Genomic DNA, 15,952 nt, shown 5'->3' with positions numbered 1-15,952 from the left:
GGTAAATTAAATCTTCAGGACGCTCCCAAGGTTGTTTATTGATTAGGGATTTAGTCAACGGACGTTCCTTGACTATCTACAAGGTAAGGAAAGGTAAGGTCGTTAGGTTGTACCAATTGCCATAACCAATTTATCTATCATGAATAATTGTTATCTTTGCATCTATGATCAACCGTGGAATTAAGCGTGATCCTATCTTTAACTGGAATACTCTTCTCTTATATTTATCTCCTCTAATTTTATTAGCTTTTTAGTTTTATTCTTCTTCACAATCAAAACTCCATCTAATTATTTTTATTTTTGAAGGAATTAATTTAAAACCAATCTCTGTGGATTCGACCCTACTCACACATCTACAAAAGTGTTCGTAGGAATTATTTTTGGTGAATTCGACACCCATCAGTCTTCCTATTGGCACTTTGCAAAAAATCAAACAATTGTTTGCCAAATTCTTTTAGGGATCCACTACTGAATACAGGAAAATTCATTGGACTAAATGGGCTTTTCATATGCTATCCTTGTGAAGAAGGGGGCTTGGGTATCAGAAACATTACGGATATCGTCACAGTCTTTACCCATCAACTCTGGTGGTGGCTGAGACAAAACAATTCTCTATGGGCCAGCTTTACTATTAGTAGATATTGTAAAAAGTCTACTCTTGCCTCTACTAAAGCTAAACCGAAGGACTCTAACATTTGGAGAAGAATTTGTAGCATTAAATCTATCTCTCAGGAGAACATTTTTTGGAGCCTTGGAGCTGGTAATGTATCTTTCTGGTATGATTGTTGGCTCCCTGTTGGCACCCTTCATCTCCTCATACAACCTAACAGAGCATCCAATGCGCTGATCAATAACTTCTGGAACAATACACATGGGATATTGGTAAATTGAAGGAGGTTGTTCCTCAGGATATCATAGAGTTTATTTTGCAAATCCCCATTAACCCTCAGCATTAAGATTTTATGCATTGGAAACCATTCCCCCATGGTTTCTTTTCTACCAAATCAGCTCGGGAGATTAGTAGAGATCAAAAACCTTCTCTTCCCATCTTCAAAAATCTCTGGTCTCCCCTTGTCAGGCCTACTATTTCTATTTTTATTTGGAAAGTCCTCCATAACTGGATACCAGTCGACAGCAGACTCAAACAAAATGGCATCTCTCTTGCCTCTAGATGCGTTTGCTGTTTGAAGGAGGTGGAGACTATCCCTTACCTTTTCCTTCATAACAAGGTCTCCCTTGAAGTCTGGAGCTTCTTTGCCTCCAAATTTCAACTCAATATTCCAGTCACGGACACTTTTTTCATGATCCTTCAAGCCTGGAGAAGTAATATTTCTAATCAGCTTCACATCAGAGATATTCTTCCCCCGCTGATCATATGGAACACTTGGACTTGTAGGAATGTTGCCATATTTGAGGGGGCTCCTTTCAAAGCTAATCATATTATCTCTCAAACCCTCAATTATCTTCATCTTCTTGGTAAAACCAACCTCTTGAGAGCTATACACTGGAAAGGGGACAGATCTGTTGCCTCTATTTTTAAATTTTCACTTCTCCCTCGAAACACATCATCCTGAGTCTCTATTGCTAAGTGGATTAAGCCAGATAGGGGATGCTTCAAATCCTTCAGCCGATTCAGATCCCGAATCCTATCTCTTGGAGAGAGGTGCACAGAAGCTCTCCTTTTGACTCAGGGGGGATAGCACGGATGGGGCCTCAAAAGGAAATCCAGGCGTTGCAAGAACAGGCAGCATCATAAAAAATCATCTAGGTCAGACCGTCTTTGCATTCCAAGAACATCTTGGCCTCATGTCCAACACAGCAGCAGAACTAAATGCTATATATAGAGGTGTTAAATTGTGCATTGATAACAACATTAGGAAAATTTAGGTGGAAACAGATGCCAACATCGCCATCAAACTTATTTCCTCTCCCCCCCCCACATGGCACCTACAAAACTTGCTGCAACAAATTAGAGAGTTTCTATCCCAAACTGAGTTCAAGATATCACACATCTTTAGAGAGGGTAACCAAGTGGCCAATTATTTTGTTAACCAAGTCTGTTTCAGCCAACATCTCACTATTTTATCCCCTGATAGTATCACTGGTATTTCTAAAGGTTTGATTGGACTTGACGTCTGCTCTTTGCCTGCTATTAGAATCAGAAGTACTAGTACCTTTAATTTCAGTTAAAATATTTTTTCATGAAATTAGGGGTACTTCATTACTGACTCGTTCTTCGTTGATACATGTTGTCCTATCTAAGCTTTTCTATGCTGTTTTTGTGATTGCTCTTATATGGGTTCCTTGGAGGTTACTCATCCATATGGCTGACGTTGGGACCAATATTTCTCTGGTTACCTTTTGGTTTTGTCACTTCTGCTAATCTCCTTTATCTAGTTGTTTGTTGTTATATCTTTTGCAGGTCTTATGAATCCCTCTCACAGGTTCAAAGGCTGTCAGCCACACAAACATGATCTCCACGTTAATACTTATGTTCATTGTTTATCCTTTTGGAATATTACACACACTCTAGCTTCGCCTTTTTCTTATAGATTTATTTGCAGATGCTGTGCGATCCACGACGTGGTGGGATAAAAAAAACCTTTTTGACTCACCATAATTTTTCTACGACACCTGTTCGGGTCTTTTATTGTAAGGGAGTAGTACTCCTTGTTTATTGTTGCTCTATTTGTAAGGGAGTAGTACTCCTTGTTTATGGCTTTACTAGAAATTTTAGGGAGGTAGCTCTCCCTACTGTAACTATTTTGTGCGTTTTAATATAGAAAGACTGGGGACTCCGAAAAGCTCCCCCCACCTCTAGGTGGTTTTTGTTAAAAAAAAAAAAAAAAAAAGTCCCTTTATGATTTGAAACAAGTCTTAAGAGAATGGAATCATAGATTTAAAGAGAAAATGGAAGGCATTGGTTTCAAGCAATCCAAGCATGATTATTACATGTTTAAGAAATCAATAGAAAATGAATTTATTGTGTTGTTAGTATATGTAGATGATATACTACTTACTGCTCCGTCAGAAAAGATGTTGAATGAGGTTAAAGGGCACTTACATCAAAGATTTAGGATCAGCCAAGGTTTTTCCTTGGCATTGAGTTTGCTAGATCACCTCAAGGACTATTGGCCATACAAAGTAAGTATGCCACTCATATTGGGGTTAATTATTTATGTATTAAAAAAATAAAAAAAATATATTAATATAATTTATTATAATATACTAATATTAATATAAAATCACGACTTTGAATAAAAAATAATATTTTTTTCACAAAAATGCCCAAGTCGCAATTACAAATCATGACTTGGGCGGTTTTCTTTTTTTTTTTTTTTTGGTTAGTTAAATTTTGTATAAATTAATTATATAAAATTAATTTTTAACATATTAAAGTCCAAAAAATCATAATATTAAAATTGTATTAATTTAAAAAATTATAATTAAGTGTACAAATATAATAGTGTATATTTTTTTTGTATAATCGTAAAAAATACAATAAAGTATACAATTATTCTTGACAATTCGGTACCGACACATTTGATTGTGTAGAAGAATTTCTTTGTTGGGATTGTTGCCATGCAAGCGTTTGCGCTCAATCCATCTCGTTGTGAATACGTAATGTTTGATTTCGGCCAGGGTGTGAAGAGATGGGAATAGTAGTGTCGTGGACCAACTCAAATCCCTGTACATCCCAATAATCTTCGAAATGCATAGGTTCAAATAACTTGGAATATGTATTCTTGTAAGCCATTATTTCATAATAATCATTCACCATTGATGCAGCATTAATCATGTATGCGGCACATACCTTTTGTGCGTGACTGCAAGGAATACCAAATTGAGTCCACTTGCCGCAAGAACATTCTCGATTCATAATTTTGACAACATGGGTATTGAATCCATTTCCACTGTAACGTCTTGTAACAATGGAGGCAGATTATTGGAACTGATGGTAATTGGTGATGGTACGCTCAACAAAATTTTGATGCCAACATGTGAACATCTTATGTGCAAAATCTGTCCACAGTTGGTTGTTGGCCAACATTACAGTACTTTTCGCTAACCTCTCACGAAAATAATGGACAATTCGCTGAAACGTCATCTCAGCAATTGCTGTCAACGGTAGGCGACGAACTCCTTTCAATACTCCACATGCATTCTGACATATTTGTCATCAAAATTCCGCATCGCCATCCACCATCATGAGATGTTGTCCATTTTTCCTTGTTGATCTAGTCTAAATACTCAAACACGGCTAGTTAGTTTCTGGCTATTTATCTCTTCCATAATGAGATTGAATTTCCTGATCCGATATTCAGAGCTAGCTCTCCAACAAAGATCACTCAATATGATATTTTTGTGTTGACTGTTGAAATTGGAAAACACATGCCTCAAGCAATAGATGGCGAGCCAGTGACTGGAGCTGATATCGACCACACAACACAACGATGGCAGGAATATTGCTTATTTATTTAGGCTTTAATCCGGATGCAAATGCGTTCAAGGGCTCTAGACTGCAAACACAGGCAATTATATCTCATTTAGCGGCGGTCGATATTACTCATAAAACTCCCCACGACATCGTCGTCTAGTACGCCCTTGTTGTTGCTTTGCTTCTCTTGGTTGGGATGATGTGCCCAAATTCATCAGGTAACCTGGCATCATTACTATTCTTTCAAAATTAAAAGATATAGAACGGCTAGGAACTATTATTGGGGAAGTGCTGTTCTGACATTTTTATATCGTGAATTATGCAATGTCAGCACAAAAGGAAAAGCTGCAATTGATGGTTGCAAGTAAAAATTTACTAACTCTTACACAATTTTTTTTGCTATGAATATTAATTATTAACACATATTTGTATTATTCGTACAGATTTGGGCATGATCACGATCACTCCACTTTGCCTTGGACTTGGTGCGAAACGATTATTTATGGGTCAAATCCAAATGGACTACAATCGCTAGCTCCCACCAGCACTATATGGTGCTACTTAGAATTGTCAGCACACATTCACCCGAACAGTATGGGGTACTGTCCGGGTGATAAGAGAAATACTGGATGAGATGGGGGCGGATCAGGTAACTTATTTTTAATATTATATGTATATTTAGACCGTGAATTAAATCCGTATTAATTTACATATTTTTATTTATTACAATTCATGTGGCAGTCGTATAACATGGACTCGGATGTCATTATGGCTTACGCCGCTGATTTGAACCCTCAGTTGTGGAGGTCATCATGTCCATTGGTATTCTACGCAATAGTTGAAATGCATCGTCCCGAACCAGTTCTTCGCCAATTCAGGATGAGGCAAAATATTTCAGAAGCGACGGATACCCAGGATATGAGCCTCCATCAGATCTCCCGTAAAATGACATGGGTATAGATTGACACCTGCAACACATACAATACACCACTAGATGGGAAAGACAATATGACATGATTGTACAGAGGCCACCCATTTCCAATGGAAGAGAATTAGAACGAGGTTATTAGGAATGGTATTACAACATAATAAGAAATTTCGTGTCATCTACTGATAGGCATGTGGAAAGCGGGAGAAGCACCTATGTTACAAGTTGTGGTATGTTGTTATACAATATCACATACTTTATTTTAGCTATTACTTTTTACAACACAAGACTCATTATTTTTCTACAATCTTCAGGCAGACGAGGTGAATGCTCTTGAAACTTTGTGTCGATCTAGACCACTAAATATTGAAGGATATAATCCATTGATGGATAGATTCGAACACAGGTTACATATTATCAAGGAAGCCATAAACCATCAGCCACAATAATTGCTTCTCAATCGGATGATGCTCCTACAACGTCCCACATATAAAGAAAAAGTTCTAGCCAAATGTCTACTGGTTCAGTTGAACGTCATGATGTTAGGGTGGATATAGCGGGTCCTTCTACATTATATACACCTCAGGATTATTACGTGCCTCAATATTATTACATGCCTCAACCGCCTCAAGATGATTTGTTTCAATCGGCTCCATTTATGCCAAACCAAACACAAGATTATTCTTCACAAGTACATCTTTACCTTGTTCTTGATATTAATCAACCATATACACAAGAATACAATATTTCACCAATTCCATTTCCATCATTTAGTGCATATCGTGACAATGTGGAATCTAATTTCGCAACAATATTAAATCGGTTCGGTGGTGATGAAAATGAGGCACAAAATGACCTAGTGCAAAATGTGGGCGAGAAAATAAGACGACCTCAGCGTCAACACCACATACGCAATTGTCGTACGGGTGGACATATTTTACAATTGAAATTGGATACTTCATTGTATTTTTTACAATTGTATAAAAAAATATACACTATTACATTTGTACACTTCATTGTAATTATTTAAATTAATATAATTTTAATATTATAATTTTTTGGACTTTATAATATATTGTTAAAAACTTATTTTATATAATTAATTTATAACAAAAATTAATTAAATGAAATTAATAAAATATATATATAGGCCAAGTCGTGATTTCAAATCGCGACACCAAGTTGTAATTCTAAATTGGCGATTTCTTTAAAAAAACTTATTTTTTTAAGCGAGTCATGATTTCAAATCACGACCCGACATATTAATATTAATATACCTACTGATATTGTAATTGATATGAGATTGATGCAAGCCAAGGCCAAGGATACACCATTGCCAGTGGGTATCAAACTATCCCCTGAGGCAGGAAATCCATTGCAGGATCCATCTAAATATCGTAGACTAATTGGCAAATTATTGTTTACTAACCTTACTAGGCCAGATATATCATATGTTGTGCAACAACTTAGCCAACATTTACAAACTCCTTGCCAACGACATTGGGAAGCTGTTGTTCACTAAGTGAAATACTTGAAGGGCTGTATATCTAGGAGAAGTTCGTTTGACTTTACCTCTCAGTCTTTTCTTGTTCTTCTAGATAGATGTTTGATAACACCAATTCTTCAGTTTGTCTTTAAGGAAAGACATTCTTCACGCTACTGAATCTCGTTGTCCTTTAGGTACTTTGTATGACTGGATTAACATTTCCCTCAATAGATTGCATATCTTTGCGAAGAACATTGGAGCTGCTACTTCTGTTGCTACTCCAATTTGTGAGAAATACTTGCGGAACCAATAGATATATTCATCTATTGCGCAAATACTTCTTCGTTCAAGGCTGAAGAGAGCCTGAGCATATTCTCTAACATTTTCTGCTCTACTTCCTTCGAAGTATCCATCTCCGATGAAGTGTATCTTGATAAGCCTTCCTAGCCAGTTTGCAATCGCGTTGGCTTCGGTATCTTCTGGGTTATTATCCCATCCGATCTTCACAATATCCATCGAAGCTCAACTGAACGAGTTTTATGAAGTTTTTCTTGTCGAGTTCTAGGGTAGTTGCTGCTATCTTGATGGCTGCAAGCCTGCAACCTATTTGTCTATCAACTTCTCGCTATTTTGAAAATCGATAATATCCAGGTTCAGTATAGCGCCATATGAATATAAAGGCTGAAGCATGGTCCTTGTCCAAGGTGTATTTTCAGGCGCTCTCTTTAGATTTCTTCCTGAAATTTCCTTTAGCCCGGTTCCCACAAATGTTGGAGTGGCATTAGTGTGAAAATCCGCACTTTCTCTCATCGGTTGATCCTGTGGAGGATCATTAGAACATGTGCTTCCCTCCAGCGGTAGTAGCGCTCGAGTGATTTCATTTGTTTGGATATTGACTAAATCCACAATCCCAAGTTGGTAAAAGGATTATGTCAATTCTTGTAGACCTGATAGATCCACTCTTGTTACCTCCATTATTTTATAGATTTGATAGATGCGATAATCAGATCTTCTCTAGACTTTGGCTTTCGAATCTCCGTGGCCTTCCCCTTCTGGTCCCTCATTCGTTCTTGTCTGGATTTTGATGTCTCATGATTCTCCCTTTGGTTTCTCTTCAGATCTGCAATTTCTGCCTTCAGATCTGTAAGGTCCTTGTGTAGATCGGGAAGGATCTTAATAACCTCGCCCACCTTTTGGTTCGAAGATTTTATTTTCACATGTATATGAATTAACCTATATCCATAGTCTTGAACAGTCTTTTGTATCTCCCTCAGATCTTGGGAGATCTTCGATGTGTTCGGCTCGAGTTCTTTCCAGTCAGTTCATTTAATCATAATTTTTAGTTATGTAGGAATTTATCCATTCTCCTTCTCCTGGCTGGGATTCTACCATGAACTTCAGTGGAGTATAGACGTCTCACTATATTTCCTGATAATACTTGTCGAACTTCAAAATTTCTCAGTCATTCTTGTTCTTATTTAGGCCTGAGAAGTCTTGGATCATTTCTCTTGGGACCGTTGTAACACTTGTTAAGAATTTCCATAAGAAATTCCCTCTTTTGTATTTTTAGAATTTGGAAATATTCTCTATTATCATTGTAACTCGAACTTTCGTTCGGTTTCATTTTCTTTCAAAGAGTCTCCTCCATTAGTGGATAAATAATATCAAACCTAGTATCTGATATCATCTTCCGAGAGCAGGGGATTAGCATGTATGTAGAGATGAATGAAGACTAAATGTGCAAAATTTTATAAATCCATGGGACTAAAATTGTTGACCAGGGGGCAGTGTGATAATTTATTCATAACACAAGGGTGATTTTTTATTTAAAATTTTTATAGGATTTTTTTTATATTTTCATATATCACAGGGGTCAAAATGAATTTCACCCAAAAAAAAACTGAAGACATTGCTCCAAAATACTTCAAAAACATCCAAACCACATTTCAAAAAGATCAAATTCTCATCAGCATTCTAATTTTCACATCAACGAATCAACTTTTCAGGAAAAAAAAAAAAAGAAAGAAAAATCATATTCGTGATCTTCCCATCCTATGAGGTGGAAATGGAACATATTTTCATAAAACAAATTCTTCAGAAATGAATCCCAAATGAGATTGGAGCCAAACAGAGCATATCATTAATCTCCCGAATATTACCACTCTTTCACCGTTTTTCATCTCCTTTTTCCTTCACTATTTAACTGCCAAGTGCTCACATTCTCACACAATCTCTCTCTCTCTCTCGAGTTTTCTCTTGCTAGATTTTCTTGATTGGCACCTCCGCTCTTAGCTGCTCTATCCCCGCTGCGCCTTTCATACCCATTTCTCCCCTTAAACCATTAATCACCTAAACCCTCAATCTTATGTGCCTTTCAATCCTCAAAATCTTTTAATAGGCATTTATTTCTTACTATATTGTGCAAATTTACTTTTTGGGTTTTTAAGATATATATATATACACACACACATATATAAGATAATGGGAAAAAGAAAGAGAAGTGTCGATGACAATAAAGCACCACCACCCTCAGGTAAATTCATATGATGTTCTTTTTCATGGGAGATTTTAGTGGGAATTCCTATTTATTTCGGATCATTGGATTTTGGATGATGAATTCTTGGTAAATGGGGATTTTCTATTTTTTGTTTAATTGTTTTGGGTCATCGGGTGATCCATTCTTGGTGGGCTTTCACGCTACGTTGTTTGCTGCTGTAATGTGGGTGGAAACTTTCATTCTGAAGCAATTTGCTTGATTGTCTGATTAAGAAATCAATCGCCCTGTTTTTCTTTTCATTTTTCCAGAAGAACAGGTTCATTTACATGCTTGTATGGATAACTATAGGTTGGAATGATTTCTTCTTTGGTAGGTTTTACTGAATACCATTAATGCATGAAATGATTCACGTTGCCTTCTTAGTAAAGGAGATTTTGGATGCACCGTCTTCTGAAATTAGGCTGACTAGTTGTCTTAACGTCGCCAGATGTTCAATTAGGGCATTCGTTATTATTTTGTTGTTGAGGGTAGTGAGCAGTATTGGGATATTCAGTTCCGAGTTCTTTTGTAGTTTAGAACTATGGTGCCTTCAAATTATTCAAGGTAGAGTATGTTTTCAGCAGTTTCATGACTAGAGGAAATATGTCTCCGGTTTCTATCAAGAATAGAAGAATTGATATCTATTCTTTTTTCTGTATGGTTGGGGAGGAGGGGTTAGGCAAGATAATGGTGCATGATTTTAATTGATGGTTTAATGGAGAAGAGCTGCCTCTCTCATGTCTCTTCGATACTTCAGAAAGACTTGTCCTTTCCTTGCTGGAGTTCTTCTAAATGAGCCCTTCTTACTTGGAAATGCTGTCAGAGGTATTGGACGTATAGCAAGATGAAAATGTTGGTTATATGGTCGTGCATGACCTGATAAATCACGGATGGGCTGATTGTTTGATCTCTGGATTCATGCTTGTGAGTGAGAGTAGGTGTCTGTGAAATTATATTATGTTTTTGCTTCTTAGAAGAGTCTCAAATCTTCTTTCTCTTTATGCGGTCTTTGCTGATGCACACCTTTACTTATGAATGCTGGCAAAGATATGCTACCATGGCACTGGGTGAGTGATACTTGGATATTACAAGCACGATAAGATAGATTGTCCTATCCCACGGAAGTATGTTTATCTTCCCTACCCATAGTTGCTTTCGTCCCAAGTTCAACATGTCTTGTGCATTTTTGTCTTTGACATAGTGTTGCTATTTTGTTTACTTTCAACTGTGTATCTGGATGATCCCTTTTGAAAGTGTTCCATCTGTGTCCGGCATATTATGGATATGATCGTGAATATTATACATGTAAATTCTCTTTTTGCTGGTATAGGATGATAAAATTACATGTTTACCCAAATGAATATGAAAGTATCTCCTTGCAGCCCTCCAACTAACACTTAATCCCATGAACTACCAAAAATTTTTGAAGTGGAAGATTCCAGCAGCATGCTGGCTGATTCGTTAAGTAAGATCATGATAACCGACCAATGGACTTGATACATAATTTTGTCCGGAAATAATTAAGCATTTAAGAAAAGTATCCCCAAATAGGTTCCACCGATCATCTACGATATTGCACATTTAAGAGAGACTAGTTTGATCCATATTTAGCTGGCAATCCCTGGAAGTCCTCTAGTTGAGAATTGTGACTGATTGAGGTTTAAGTTTCATGATAGGCACAGGGCCAGTGTTCTCTGTGCAATGGTTTGAGGAGGTTCGATGAAATCTCATGGAAAACTTTTAGAAACACTGACACTGGTCTTTCTTACTTTTATAGCGTGGATTGGGTTTTCCATCTTGGGAAAGCCTTCTTTCATGTTTCATTCCAGACTCTCTTTTTCTTATGCGACCGAACTTCAGAGTTCTGGTTCATTGCCATTGACACACCGTTGTTGCATTGCGCATTTTTTCATAGAGCTTTAACATTGACTAGGTACTGGATAAGTTCAGAGAATATTTGAAATCTGAACACTTCGGTCCTGCCATACGCTTTGTCCATTCCATGGGAAAATTGTTTTAACTGTAGGGAGTTCCAATCTTTTGTCATCACCACAAGCAGTAGAATGATACTTAGTTTTGCATGTTCGATTTTTATTTTCTCAATGGTTCTTGTGGTGCAACTGTCGTCTAGAATATGTGGTTGCCACATTTTTTTGTCTTTTGTGTTTTTGTGATGAATAGTCATTCGGCACTTTGCATTTTGTTTATTTACTGAAATCTGGGTAATCAATGGAATGATTGCTGATCGTATTTTAGTTATGGATTTTAGAGTTCATATCACATGCACCTCAAGTGGATCTGCAGTGCCAACAGGTTTGTTTATCATAGTTCATATTTGATTCTCTCTCTCCTTCTCTCCCAGTCACACACACACACACACATTTTTATATTTAATATTTATTATCCGCAGCGATCTTCTGACCGAGCTGAAAGCAGCGCAACACAGTCTCTACCGTCCATTATGGATGGTTCTGTTAAGAGGCCACCAGGCCACCAATCACCTCTCAATCAAAGCCATGGTTCCAGCCGTACAATATTGTTGCGACATTCTCGTCATCCCTTTGGCCGCCACTATTCTAGACGGAGCTCTACTAACCATTCTGATGCATCTCCTTCTAATTGGAAGAGTACCCCTGTCTATGATACTAAGTTGTCCTTCAAACTTGATAGTAAAGACCTTCCAGACTTCCCGTATAGAGGTGGCTCCTTTCTTTCTAAGTCTATGTCTTACAAGTTACAAATTATCTGAATTCTCCTGTACATAAATTGAAACTTTAAAGGATGCAGCCTTGAAAGATATCTTGTGACGTCTCACATCTCACATCTCATTTATATATTCTTTCCAAATTCCTCACTTTTATGCATTGAGTTTCAGAGGTCAGGGACAGAACATTCTCGAAACCAGAGAGGATAAGGTCAACAAGTTCATTCGCGCAGAATGCAGTACCTGGGGACATGCGAAAGATGGAATGCAGGATATGTCAGAAGCGTTTGAGGAAGAACCCCTTCATTTTCAACAACTCCATCTCATCCAACGATCTCTCTGTGGTAGCCGTTTTAGTTTGTGGTCACGCCTATCACGCTGACTGCCTGGAACAGAAGACGAGCTTTGAGGATAGACAAGATCCACCTTGTCCCATGTGTAAGCCAGATATCCCAGGTGATGCCTAAATACCGTATGTGTTTTTAACATGAAATGTAGAAAAGTAGTCTTCCATTTCTAGAACTCGGTTAGGTGAACATCGCGAGTAGCAGCTATATATCGAGGTGCTCGACTCCTGTGCAGTGCTGGTTTTGCAGTGTTTTTATATAGCCTCCAAGCGAGTTATAACCTTCGGTATTTGGTTATTTAGTTCCAAAGATGCTAATGGCAGTGGAAATGTAATAAGCAGCTATCTATATATACATATTAGGCGTTGTTCTTTGTTTTAATGCAGCATTTTGCTGGTTTTTGCAGTTATCTATACTCTATTATTATTCAAAACAGCAGACTTTCTACTGTTGTCAAATTCTCATTTTCTCTCTTTTTATTTTTTATTTTTGACATTATATTGCCGAATTTTTAATTTCTTACAACTTTCTTTTCTTTTTATTCTTGACATTTTTTATAATTTATAAAATTAAATATTTTAAAAATAATAATTAATTTTTAATTACTTGTGAATGGGCCACACACACAAATATGAATGAAATCTCTGAATCTTTATAAGCTGCAGTTTAAAATTGGTGTAAACATTAAATATTTGGTGGATTTTAATTCATTGAGAGCATTAATTCTGTAATTGTTTCTATCCAAATTTGTAGTTTTTATATCAAAATGTTATTATTTTCCGGATATAATAAAAATCAAAGTAGGATTTACAAAATGAAATATTAATTAAAGCGCGCGTGCACACACACATATATATATATATGTTTATTTATTTGAGGGCATCGACATAATTGCATTTTAATATTTAGAGTGTTTTGAAAAATTACAATTATTAATGTAATGCACGAAAGTTGTTTGTGCAAGTTTTTTCCTTATGTCGATGTATTACGGTTACAACTCCACGGGGTATATTTATAATTTTGTAAGACAAGTGGGTGTCTGTATAATGAACTCTAATTTCAGACGTCGAATGTAATTTACCTTAAAAATATAAAACATAAAAAAAAATAAAAGGATTTATTATTTAGAACACCATTATAGGAAGTTCAAATTTTTATTTATTTTTGTAAGAAACCTATTACATGTCGTTGGAGAACTAATTCTAATCCTCCTTTATTTATAAAAAAATAAAAATAAATAAGAGCATACCAACTTACTCGACACCCTAAAATAAAAGATCAGCATGTAAGTCGAAACAGTCCCAGCCATCTCTTTGGCACTTTCTTCTTCTTTCCTTTGTTTTTGTGTTGACGACTTCCTTCTCTTACAACAACGCTCTCCTACAAAGGGGAAAGCCACAAGTTTTACACTCAATACAACGTAAATTGTAAGAACTTGGGTAGTAAATTAGGACTAAAGAGACATAGATTTGTTCGTAATGAGTCATTTTACGACGTTTAAATAAGGACATACAATATCGATCTGATTAATTTGACCAAACTAAAGTTATTCTAACCAGAGTTATTTGTGTTCCCAAATTAATGATTTTAAACCTTTTAAGTGAGTAGGATGGGCTCCGATCCAGTCAAGGTCAAGTTTGCCAAAACTCGAAATTCTTGGATATGGGGCGTAATAGGTAGAGCCTTGTGTACACGGTTCAAAATTTTTAAAATATTGACAATTAATTTGTAAAAATCAACAATATCATAACTTTATAAGTATTAAAAATAATATTATTGAAATACTAATTTTTCTTTATAAATTTATATGTGCATGTATTAGGCTTTAAAATATTTGAACTTTAAGAACATAGGTTAATTATTTTTATATACATTAAAACATTTATATACTATTTTAAATCATTATCTAACTTTAGATAAACTATCAATTTGTCTATTATACATAAATATAAATAAAACATATACATAATTTTTCATATACGTATAAATATACTTAATATAAATATATATAAAATACATTAAAAGAATTGGTTTGGATCCAAAATCCAACTTAAAACACACTTATGGCTTTCAGGCCAGTCCGAGTCTAACCCGAACCCATTACCATCCCTACTTAACCTGATCGGTTGAACGTTATCAAACCAAAAAAGAGGGTCTTACTTGTGGTGGAGTCATGGCAGGAAGTTGCATTTCTTGAGCAGTGAGTGGTGGTGGACTCTCGTCCTGTCTCTTGGGAATGGATAATAGTTCAGACTCTTTGGCTGTCATTTCTGAAACTTCAACTGTTGAAGTGCTGGACTTGGATGTGTTCCCTTCGTCCATTTCCAGGCTCAACTGCCAGGCCAGACAGGATGTTACTTCAACTCTCACAAACCTATAATATTTCTCAGATATATATATTATTGCATTCTATTAGGCTATAAGAAATACGACTTTTCGTCTCGTAAAAAGTAATTAACTGCAGTTTGTGATTGGCTGTTTGTCCCGGCCCACGAGGTCAAAACTCTAGTCACATCTAATAATCATGATAAATATTTTAACTGGTGATCAGCACTTAAGTTTCACATTTCTTGGTTCAACCATGGTTGAATCAGTAGCCGCTATAAGCCGTATTCTTTTATAATATATAGAATAATCAATTTCTTTTGTAGTTGCAAGAAACCTGCAGTACTCGGTTCTCAAGCAGGACGAGCCGCTCTATGAGCGTGCCTTTCCGGTGGACTTCGTCCAGAGCCGACGACAGAGTCTTGCACTCGTCGACGTTGCTCCCCGCATCCACTGCACAAGTATTGCCACAGAAATCTCTCCTTGACAAGCTATGCTTCTCCTCTAAAAGCTGCAGCTGTAACATTCCAAACCAAGAACATCACTACTCATCCAACACGTAAACACCAAACTTCCATGTTGTATTATACCGATGTACTATCATTTATAATGAAATTTATATTTACCGGAAAAAAAAGAACCTTCCATATCCCATAAAAAAAAAAAAGGAATCACATACAAGGCGATCAAGACGATCCAATCGTGGGATGACGGGCATGAACGTAGCGGCCGTTTCTTGGCTCTCGTCGTGCTCCATGGCCGTCGTCGTGCTATCGCTTCGAGAAATTCTTGTGAGGTTTTCTTCTTAGGTTATATGTATGAAAGAGAGATGGGAAGATAAAGTGAAGATTTGAGTAGATGAGATTGATTGGAGATTGAGGTTGGTTAGTAATGGCAACTACCATGCCCATACTCTTGTTGTCATTATTGTATTGGCGTATCTTAACTGCGTCGTCTGCCTCAGCCTCTCCATCGCACGCTATGCTTCGCAACAGCTGCCCAACGCTTCAATTATTGGAATATGATTATATGAATGACCTCTTCCCACGCGGTACAATACCAAACCCATTTATTACTTTTGTCAAACTTAATTTATTTTCCCATTCCTCGTCATGATAATTTTATTTTATCCAATCTTCTGCCGTGTTCACTCGAACTCTTGCTCGAATCAAGTTTAATCAAATCAAA

The 15,952-nt window shown here is 36.6% G+C and overlaps 2 protein-coding genes across 3 annotated transcripts; one reads left to right on the top strand and one right to left on the bottom strand.

Moving 5' to 3' along the window:
- On the top strand, nucleotides 8,995-12,768 carry LOC105162239. 2 transcript variants are annotated; one of them, XM_011080234.2, is made up of 4 exons: nucleotides 8,995-9,385; nucleotides 11,645-11,701; nucleotides 11,799-12,087; nucleotides 12,264-12,768. In XM_011080234.2, exons 1-4 carry the CDS (start codon nucleotides 9,359-9,361, stop codon nucleotides 12,557-12,559), a joined length of 669 nt encoding a protein of 222 aa, XP_011078536.1. In that variant the 5' UTR covers nucleotides 8,995-9,358; the 3' UTR covers nucleotides 12,560-12,768. The 2 variants fall into 2 exon arrangements, with proteins under 2 accessions (XP_011078536.1, XP_011078535.1); XM_011080233.2 differs by having other exon boundaries at nucleotides 8,996-9,385; nucleotides 11,658-11,701.
- LOC105162309 lies at nucleotides 13,616-15,753 on the bottom strand. The gene is made up of 4 exons (XM_011080319.2): nucleotides 15,444-15,753; nucleotides 15,102-15,281; nucleotides 14,600-14,773; nucleotides 13,616-13,819 (listed from the first exon to the last, which is right to left on the bottom strand). Exons 1-4 carry the CDS (start codon nucleotides 15,519-15,521, stop codon nucleotides 13,718-13,720), a joined length of 534 nt encoding a protein of 177 aa, XP_011078621.1. The 5' UTR covers nucleotides 15,522-15,753; the 3' UTR covers nucleotides 13,616-13,717.

The sequence above is a fragment of the Sesamum indicum genome, linkage group LG5, assembly GCF_000512975.1.
Source record: "Sesamum indicum cultivar Zhongzhi No. 13 linkage group LG5, S_indicum_v1.0, whole genome shotgun sequence".
In the NCBI taxonomy this organism is placed as follows: domain Eukaryota; kingdom Viridiplantae; phylum Streptophyta; class Magnoliopsida; order Lamiales; family Pedaliaceae; genus Sesamum; species Sesamum indicum.
This window is presented reverse-complemented; position numbering and strand designations above follow the sequence as displayed.